The following is a 10,303-nucleotide window of genomic DNA, read 5'->3' on the forward strand; positions in this document are numbered from 1 at the left end:
CGCTTCCATCCGTGTTTTCTTGTTTTGACGTGTTTTTTTTGTATGTTTAGTCTGATCTGTTCAGGTTTACAGATGAAACGCGACTCCTGACCACTAACCTTTGATGCATTCCTACTTCAGGCGGTGGAACAAACACGTTTCAGATTCACGCCGTGTTCCCGTGTTCCCCCACACGCTTTCATCTGACTGAACGATGTAATCGGAGCTTGTTTTCATGTCATTACATCCCCGTGTTTTTCCTCTGATCTTTATTTTCCAGGTTCTAAAACACAAACTTCTCATTTTTGGTTGTTTTTCGTATTTCATCACAAGATGAAAGGTGGTCATCATCATCATCATCATCATCATCAAATGTCATTTTCTTATCATCCAATCCAGTCCACTTCCTGAAACCCCAATGTCCCATCTAGAATCTAGAATCTATGGCTCTATAAAAACTGTTTTCTCAAAAAAATGCTAGTTTTTAATCTGTTTTTGTTTTTTTTTAAACTAAAAAGGCAAAGTGCAGTATCTGCCACCCGGGGGCACATACTGCACTTTACCTTTGCTGGACAATAACAGTCTCCTGCATTTTGATGCATTAAATAGCCAAAACTGACACAACATGGAGCCAACGAGTTAAAAACATTTATTATTCATACTAATAATGTACAAAAACCTTCCAATAGTTGCACAAAGAGAAGAAACACCTGCAGCTTTTTTTACCTTTGACCTCCAGACATGAACGGTTGTTCATCCAACAACGAGGTCGTCTGCAGGGCGGCGCCATCAGAAGCTAAAGGTTCTACATGTCAAAATAAGCACAAACCAAAATAATAATAATAATAATAATGATAATAATAATGATAATACAGCAGTTTTCTATTTTTACGCCACTTTTCTTTTCCTCATGTTCGCAAACATTCAAAGGAAAAGTCTCTGATTGGGCCAGAGCTATAGAGGCTCCTCCCACTCAGGATGACCCAATGAGATGATCGGATTCGACAGGCATGCATCAGCCGAGCAGAGCACGTGACCACGGGAGGCCGTTACACCACGGAACACGATCACCAGTAAAATAACAGGAAGCCGGAGTGATCACATGACACGGATTCACGTCAAACCACAGGAAACGAACAGCGGCGGCGGCGGCGTTTTCACACCTAGGCTCAAAGGTCACAAAGGTTGGCCAGACCTTCACACGCTTCTACCAACTACAGCTCAAAACCACAGCATCCAATGGCAGCAAAGGACGACGGACGTGCGTCTGACATCAACATCGTAGCGGCGAATAAGGCTCCTATCCCATAATAAGACCGGAGGGGCGGAGACAAGGGCGTGAACAGGTGAGATTGTCTGAATGAAGTCAACCAGAGCAGAGGAGGTGATTGTCCAGCCCTTCCCTCCAAAAACATGCTGATGAAGAAACAGTGCCCCCTCATGGCTGCTGTTGGAACTGCAACCTAATGAACAGTTTGAGGTCAGCCCTTCTTTTCTGATTAATTTGCAGCGAAGAGACGGAATATAATAAAGTAAAAATATTAAAAATACGTTTTAAAACGTAAAGAATCACAGGACGTTGAAGTGCTCCGGTCCAGTGAATGGAATTAAATCCTTTTACTTCCTTGATTTATAATAATTTATTTTGACTCCTGTAATAAATCACATTCTAGTGCTTTAATTCATGTTTAGTTAAAAAGCTTCAGTACTTGAATGTCGCTTTAACAAAGTTTAGGGTCTTCGTTTCGGCGGACGACGGAGTAAACATCGACTTTACTGTTTCCGTATTTACACTCTACAAATAAAATGACAAATAATCATTCAATCGCTATAGCTTCAGATCTGACAGAAGAAAAGAGAAAACAATGAGTCGGCACGTCGAAAAATCTACAAGCAAGAAAACCGAAATAAAAATACATCTTAAAAACTCAATAGGTTTCAGTTCAATTCAGCAGCTTTTACCTTCACTGGTTGTCATGGAAACACACATCATATCCACGAGTGTGTTTGTCATTATTTCTGCGAATCTGGAGGTTTATTCTCAAATATTTCACATTTAAATCCCAGAATAATAAAAAAAAAAAAAAAACTTCCTGGCAGTGTTTTGATGTGCGTTCAGACCATCATGGAATGATTCACTGAAATTTATCAAATGTATGTGTAAAACAATTTCACAGCTTAAGTTTAACACAAAAATATTTGTTCAATTTGTTAAAAAATTCCTTTTTAAAAAAAACCAAAACTAAATTTAGGTCATTTCGGATGAAAACAAAGAATCATATTCGTTAGAATTTAAAATGACAGATTTTTAGGAACTTTTCTGTTGAAAAGTTTAGAGAAAATTAATTTAGAGGAAATGAAGGCGTTGCCAGTAAAATAAAACGTCTTTATTCTAGTCTGATAAACACCGATCGTCACGCCTTCTTGAGCAAAAACCCATTTGAAGGTTCAAACACCGATCCGGTCCAAAAAGTGCTTTCGTTCAACTCTTTGAAATCAAAAGACGACAGAAGCCAAAATAGTTGTTCTCTTTGTTTGTTTTGTGCTTGAAGGCACTTTTGGAGACACGAAGAGTCGAACGTTGGGATTCGGAACAGAAATCTGCTGTGACATCAGTTGCAAAGCCGACTCAGCGTTTGCAAACGAACGGCCGTGCAAAGATTCAGTCAATGGATTCGTCTTTGGAATGAGAGAATTCACCTCGACGAGAGCGAAACCCTCCAGAATCGAGACTGAAACGGGTTTTCAGAATCACTCACGTTTCTAAAACCAGTTTTTAAAAAAAAGAGGACATTCAACACATACGATAAACACGACTTCATGCATGTTGTTGTTGACATTTTGTGTACTAACGGCTGTTTAGACGACTCCATCCCTTCAAGGATGTGTTGGTTGTCGTCGGCAACTGAGGAAGAGTCTTCATGTTGGAATGCTTTGGGTCCCTCCACCTTCAGCGCCCCCTGGTGGTACTGATCAGTCCGCACAGAGCGCTGCCTCTCCAGCGCTGACGGGGTTAAATTATCAATAACACTGATCTAACGGTGACCCAATCAGTCACCACATTTAACACAACCACAGGTTTACTGTACAACCAGCTGCACATTCACACCCGCAGTGTTCAATCCAGATTCAAATCCGATCTGCCCTCCTTCACACCTGGTCCCAGATCGGATCCGATTCCAATGTCTTCCTCTTCCACACCGAATTCGGATTCGGATGTGAATCCGATCTGTCCTCGGATTTAGATCCGAATCCGATCTCTTCCTCCTTCACATCAGATTTGGATCCGAATCCGATCTGTCCTCCTTCACATCGGATTGCGATCCAAATTCAATGTGTCATCCTTCACACCTGATTCGGATCTGAATCCGACCTGTCCTCCTTCACATCGGATTCAGATTCAGATCCGAATCCGATCTGTTCTCCTTCACACCTGATCCAGGATCAAATTCTAATCCGATCGTCGTCGTGCGATCTGTGAGACGTTTCTGTCGTCACTCTGCTGCATCGATATTTGTTTTGTATTCACTTGAATGTGACCCAGAAGGCCCGTTGCCATGGTAACCCTACATGGACACTACATTTCCCATGATGCAGCATTGTCTCCTCCATGCAGAACTCTCTTCCAGACGGGATCACAGGGAGGAGAGCCTGACTGGTCTCACTGGTCCCACGGCGCTAGCGCCAACGCTAACGCTGTAGCACCTGACGACTTCAAACACAATATGTACAGAGGTAACCATGACAACCATGGTGAATGACGATGCTCGGGTCGGGTCGGGGATGGAGGGGTCAGACTAGGGGCTGTTTGGGGTCGCTGGAGTTCAGCTGGGTTTCCATCTCGTGTTGGTCCGGGTTCGGGTCGGGGGACGGGTCGGCGAGGTCGGTCATCGGGACGAGGGCGTCGCCGCCGCCGCCGCCGCTCAGGTGGCCGGGGTCTCGGCCTGCAGGCTGGACATGCGGATCTGCGAGCTGCTCTTGCTGAGGATGGACAGCTGCGTGCCCCCGTTCACGCCGCTGCTCGCCAGCGACGGGTGGCGGTGCTTCAGGTCCACAGCAAAGTACCGGTTCACCGTCCAGCTGCGCCATTTCCTCTTGATCTCCGATTGCACCTTGAGGGAGATACTTCACAAGGTCATTATTAATGGACCTCGCTGGAAAGACTTCACTGCCCCCCCCCCCCAGTTTCCATAGACGCACAACCCCCCCCATGCAGAAATCGAGAAACAGGAAGTACTATAGCTCTGAAAGGGTTAAATTTGGTGTTCTGTTTTATTTATACTTTCATTAATTTGCTGACAATAAAAACAGAGAAAAACGTCCCTATAATGATGGTTTTTATCTCAAATTAACGTTTATTTTTCCTCATAAAGTTAATGGAAACATAAAATCGTGATTTTTCTCTTTCATTTTCTGTTTCCCCGATTAAACCGAATCGTCTGCTTTGATTCTGTTCGAGTTTTTGAACTGAAGTGACTCAACAATCCACATGAACCGAACCCTTCAAAACTTAAGATTTATGTAATTTGCGGTTCAATTATCATCTGTTCATCTTTTGTTTACATTTTCAACATAAAAGACGACTTAAATCTTTTACCTCCAATGAGAAAATCAACTACAGGTAAACCTTACGTCGTTTGGAGTTACGTCGGTCTTGATTATACGTTGGTTTTCAATAAATAAATAAAAAAATAAAAATCAAGTTGATTTTACTCAATTTATTTGTTTTTATAAACTATTTTTTTAATATACGGCTTATTATTTTTATTATCATTCATTCAATAATAAAGCATCCATGATGAAAGGTAAACATCGACAAAGTGTTTTTGTAAATTAATTTTTTTTGTCTCTATTATGTTAAGAATAAAATTTAATTGTTTGTCAAATCTATTTTGTTAATACAAAATAGATTTGTATTAACAAAATATTATTAAAATACATTCATTAATAAAGTTCAACTTATGTCGTTTTTCCCAATTGCCGACGTAAGTCGAGGTAAAAGTCTATAAAAAATAGAGAAAAGAAAACATAAAAAGGTGTAAAGATCACTTTGAGCTGCTGGTTTTATCATGTTTTCAGGTAAATTATAATATTTAAATGAGTGAAGTGATGGCGGAGGTTTACCTCTCCGTTCAGGAAGCAGTAGAGGACGGCCACCACGAAGCCCTGAGGAGACACCAGAGGGTCCAACATGAGCTCAGCAGCGGGACCCCACCGGTTCTGACCGGTTCCAGTTGGTCACCTCGACGTGATTCTTATTTGTCTACGTGGGGCGGCGCTCACCTGGAAGGACCCGAGGCCCAGCTCGAACACCAGCCGCTCCCTCTTGCTTACGTTCTCCGGGGAGAAGGCGAACACGGTGTAGTGGATCCCGAACAGCGGGATGAGGAGCAGCGTGGAGCGGGCCAACCGCCTGCAAACACCAGGAGCGTGAGGACTGGAACATTCACTGACATTAATATAGAAGTTTGATTTTTAATCAGAAGCACCGCCTCTTGTCCCAGACTCTGGATATGTAAACCTCAGCTAACGTTGCTTGGAGCATACGAAAAAAAAAAATCGAGTTTACATCATTTTCCTCCACTTTCCTCCATCAAATCACTATTAAACCATTAAAAACACATAAAATCATATTACTGTACAATAAATCAGAATAAAACAGATTATATCATATTATTAGCCCTTAGCAACCCCCGTGACCCACAATGAGGAAGAACCAGCTGAAGACGAGACAGGGACCTTTTTTTCTGTACTATTTTAATAAATAAAATTTAATTGTTTATGGCCTCAAAATATATTTAAATAAACTAAATATGATTAAAATGTATTAATTAATAAAATTCAGTACAGAATTGGGAATGTTTATCTACAGTTTAGTCTGGAGACGAGTCCATTCAACTGACATTGATTACCGACCTAAACCGAGGTTTAACTGTGTTATTAATAGCTGAGAAATAGAAATAAAAAAATGTACGACTGAAATAAGAGAGATGGTTATTAATCAATCATTTTAAAATAATTACCAGCCGTAATTCTGAAGAAGTTTTGAATTTACAAAATAAAACGACTTACAGGTAAATACTAGATTCATTTCCGCCGATATCTGGAGACTGCAACTTCTGGACGAGGATGATGATGATGCCGATGAAGAGCACAAAGTTGATCTGGAGGAGATAAGTTAAAAACGTAAATGAGTAAATAAACACATAAATAGTAAATAAATAATCGCACCATTTGGTGATGTCATACCATGATGGATGCCAGGACAGGTCCCTTGATCACCCACCAGATGGCAGCGTTGTCATTCATGTCCCAACACCTGGAGAGCAAGAAGCAGCCAATCAGAGCCTGACCTGATCTAAGCCCCGCCTCTGCGGCTCGGTACCTACCCGATGTCATCAAAGTGCAGCCTCAGCACCGCCCAGATGGTCACACACAGGGTGGGGGCCCCTGGGAACACACACGCCGTTAGAAACGCCCGACACCACGCCGGCCAATCAGAACGCAGCGTGCGTGTGACCTCTCACCCCAACCGATGATGATGTACCAGTAGAAATATCTCTTCTCTGGGAAGAAGGTCTCCACCAGTAGCGTGAAGAGGTAGAGGCCTTCGATGAAGAGCCAGAAGTAGTTGGAGAGGACGCAGTAGTGGAAGAAGATCATCACCGCCCGACACTCCAGCTGAGGGGGAGGGGTCACACGCCTCAGCCAATCAGCTGGGAGAGAGGGGAGCGGAGGGGCGTGGCGTGGCGGCGTTACTCACGGTGTGGATGAAGCAGTGCTCGCTGTCCTCCTGGGCGTAGAGGACGCCGTCTTTGATGAAGACGGAAATGGCTCTCAGGATGAAGGAGACGAAGAGGTTCATGTGGATGAAGTTCCTGGTGCAGTGCAGCTTCCTGTGGGGGGGGGGGTTGTCAGTACGGGACAAACCGGGAGGAACGGGAACATCCCACGCTCCACAAACGTCTCACCTGAACCTGCACAGGATGACCATGGCCATGGTGAGGGACACCAGCGAGGTGCTGTAGCCCACGGTGTAGAGCGCCTTCACCGACACGAAGTACGTGTCCTGGAACAACACGGAGCGTCACGGCGGCTCGCCTTCACCGCCAAGTACTGAGTTACTAAGTAGTACTACTAGTAATGAGTAGTAAGTACTAGTAGTAATAGCACTACTAGTACTTGCTAGTTACTTTGTTACTAAGTACTAACAAGTACTAAGTACTAACAACATCGCTGGTGAGACCAGCGATGTTGTTTGGTCTAGAGACAGTGTCACTGAGGAAAAGACAGGAGACAGAGCTGGAGGTAGCAGAGATGAAGATGCTGAGGTTCTCTCTGGGAGTGACCAGGAAGGATAGGATCAGGAATGAGTACATCAGAGGGACAGCACATGTTAGAGGTTCTGGAGATAAAGTCAGAGAGGCCAGACTGAGATGGTTTGGACATGTCCAGAGGAGAGATAGTGAATATATTGGTAGAAGGATGCTGAGTTCTGAACTGCCAGGCAGGAGGCCTAGAGGAAGACCAAAGAGGAGGTTTATGGATGTAGTGAAAGAGGACATGAAGGTAGTTGGTGTGAGAGAAGAGGATGAGAAGACAGGGTTAGATGGAGGACACTGATTGGCTGTGGAGACCCCTGAAGGGGAAAGCCCGAAGGAAAAGAAGAAGTTACTTTAGGTAGTTTTGCTACTTTAGTTACTTTTGTTACTGTAGTTCATGTAGCTAGTTTTTCTATTTTCGATACTTTAGTTACTTTAGTTACTTTAGTTACTTTAGTTATTTTACTCACTGTAGTTATCTTAGCTACTTTAGTTCTCCTTAGAGGGCCCGGCGTCCGGCGCTACCCACCGTGTGGTTGACGTTGCCTTCGTCGAACATGCAGGCGTCGACGTAATGAGGGAACGTCTCCGACCAGCCCAACTCGGTGCAGTTCCGACTCACCTTCCCGAGTTCTGTGGAAGAGGAACACCTCCGTTTGAAAGGACCGTTTTAATGGCTTTGGTGAACATGAACTTCATCATCGCCATCATCATTATCACCATCATCATCATCGTCATCATCACTACCAGCAGCAGCAGGAGGAGGGGAGTATTTATGACGTGAATTTTCATTTATGGGTGAAATATTCCTTTAATGCAGAAAAAATGTCACACACACACACACACACACACACACACACACACACACACACACACACACACACACACACACACAACGAGACATCTTTCATCACTCACCGTAGTCTTCTTCACTCATGAACTGGGAGAACAGTTCTGGACAGTTGACCTCCACCACCTCGCCGACCTTCGCCGGCAGCCAGCAGGTGAGATTGTCCCACATCCAGGGACATCCTGACACCACAGGAGGAAACATCCCCATCAGTAATAAATAACAGGCTTCTAGACATCACTGGGTCCGCTTCTGCTCTTTCATCAAATTATCATCATCATCATCATCATCATCATCACACCAGACATTGACGTCATGAGACGCCGTAGAGACGCCACTCGAAGATCAGCTTTTATTCCAAGGGTCGTGATGAGGTGCCGCCCTCCTCCCCCTCCTCCTCCCCTTCTGAGGACATTCATGTGTTCAATGGGGAGGGGGGGGGGTGGAGCCAGGAGGGGTGGGGGGTGGAACCTACCGTAGGCGGGGTCGTTCCGGGGGTCATCCGAGGCCATCATCTCCATGCATCTCTCCTGCTCCCACTTGATCACACAGTTGGTGGGAACCTGCTGGCTGGACGCCTGAGGAGAGGAGGTGGAGGATGAGGAGGACATCAAAGCTTCACGAGCTTCCATCCATCCATCCGTCCATCCGTCCATTGCTTAGCGACCGTGCCGTTAAAGCCCCCTCTTCCTCTCTTCCCACCATCCTCTCTGAAGCTCCGCCCCCTGACCCTTCCTCCTCCAGGTGATGACTCACCTCCAACAACAAGGAATGACAGATCGACCTGAATACTGATAAACGGGATGTTGAATAAATCATCCCAACACATCTCTATCCATCGTCCTGCCACACGGCGATTGATTAATTATTGATCTGACACTTGATTCGGTGATCCGAGTGTCTATGAATTTATTCCTGTTGCAGCTGCTGCTGTTTGAATGTGGATCAGTGTGAAGTGGAGGACGTCCTTTAAAGGAACAGAATGAGTGACTCAGCTCACCGCGGCGACGAGGAGCACGAGGAGCAGCATGCTGATGTTAGCGACGGACATCTTGTGTTTCTCAATGGGTTTCCTGGGAGCAGCGACAGATCCACCCGGCGGGACGTGGGCTCACCTCGGGATCTGAAACCAGAAGGGAGACGGATGAAAGGATGGCGTTCTCCTCCAGGAAGCCAAATGGAACAGCAGGAAATGTCTACGATCCATTAAAGTCCTAATCGCTCTGGTTTTCCAAGCGTCTGGTTTTAATTTTTCTTCCAATTTCCCCAGTAATTTTATTTTCCTAGAACTTTTAATTTCCTTGCATCCCTAGTTCTCCTAGTGTCTGGTCTTTCCAGTAAAGATGAGTTTCCTCTCCTCTACAGTTTTCCTGGTCTCTCAAAGTTCAGCAGTGTTCCTAATTTAGTTACCGTCTCCTAGGTTTCTCTTGTTTCCTAAGGTCCAATTTTTCTAATGTCTGGTTTAGCTAGAGGTTGTAGTTGTCCTAGTCTCTTGTTTTATGATGGTTTCTCATTTACCTAGTCTCTGGTTTACCTACAACTTGTAGCTTTCCTAGTGTCTCTCATTTTCCTAGTCTCTAGTTTACCTAGAACACCAACACTGGTTTTCCTAGAGCTTTTAGTTTACTGAGCGTCTCCCATTTTCCTTGTGTCTCTGGTTTTCCTAGTGTCTCATTTTCCGACTCTGGTTTTCCTAGTGTCTCTGGTTTTCCTAATGTCACACATTCTCCTACTCTCTGGTTTACCTACACTTTCTAGTTTTCCTGGTATCTCTCATTTTATAGTCTCTGGTCTTCCTAGAGGTTTTAGTTTTCCTAGTGTCACACATTTTCCTAATCTCTGTTTTACCTAGAACTTCTACATTTCCTAGTGTCTCTCATATTCATGGTCTCTGGTTTTCCTGGAGCTCCTAGTTTTCTGAGTGTCTCTCATTTTCCTAGTTTGGTTTTCTGAGTGTCTCTTGGAAAATTCTATAATGGACATCTTTTTGTCAGCTGGGAGGTAACAGAACCCCCTAGTTTTCTGGATCCAGGGGTAATCCCTGACCAGCACCAGGTACTCCTGAAACAGAAACCAAGACAGCATTACACCTTCATAAATCTTTCACACGACTGCACCAACACCAGTTTGTCCGGATTGATCTTGTATCCCT

At 44.4% G+C, this 10,303-nt stretch overlaps 1 protein-coding gene across 1 annotated transcript; it reads right to left on the bottom strand.

Annotated features, from left to right (window-relative positions):
• Nucleotides 1–3,787: 3,787 nt before the first annotated feature.
• Nucleotides 3,788–9,202, bottom strand: adcyap1r1b (adenylate cyclase activating polypeptide 1b (pituitary) receptor type I). Its single transcript, XM_068319111.1, has 13 exons — nt 9,152–9,202; nt 8,627–8,729; nt 8,220–8,333; nt 7,831–7,934; nt 6,951–7,048; nt 6,743–6,875; nt 6,507–6,660; nt 6,369–6,429; nt 6,229–6,298; nt 6,052–6,143; nt 5,263–5,392; nt 5,104–5,145; nt 3,788–4,091 (listed from the first exon to the last, which is right to left on the bottom strand). Exons 1-13 carry the CDS (start codon nt 9,200–9,202, stop codon nt 3,903–3,905), a joined length of 1,341 nt encoding a protein of 446 aa, XP_068175212.1. The 3' UTR covers nt 3,788–3,902.
• Nucleotides 9,203–10,303: the final 1,101 nt, after the last annotated feature.

This window comes from Antennarius striatus, chromosome 7, assembly GCF_040054535.1.
Source record: "Antennarius striatus isolate MH-2024 chromosome 7, ASM4005453v1, whole genome shotgun sequence".
Lineage (NCBI taxonomy): Eukaryota > Metazoa > Chordata > Actinopteri > Lophiiformes > Antennariidae > Antennarius > Antennarius striatus.

Excerpts from the sequence above, each read along its gene's own strand:
- adcyap1r1b (XM_068319111.1), bottom strand. The coding sequence starts at position 9,202 with ATGTCCGTCGCTAACATCAGCATGCTGCTCCTCGTGCTCCTCGTCGCC. Across the intron at positions 8,334-8,626 it reads CCGGAACGACCCCGCCTACG|GATGTCCCTGGATGTGGGAC; the intron begins GTAGGTTCCACC and ends CTGTGGTGTCAG. Across the intron at positions 6,144-6,228 it reads CTGTCCTGGCATCCATCATG|ATCAACTTTGTGCTCTTCAT; the intron begins GTATGACATCAC and ends TATCTCCTCCAG.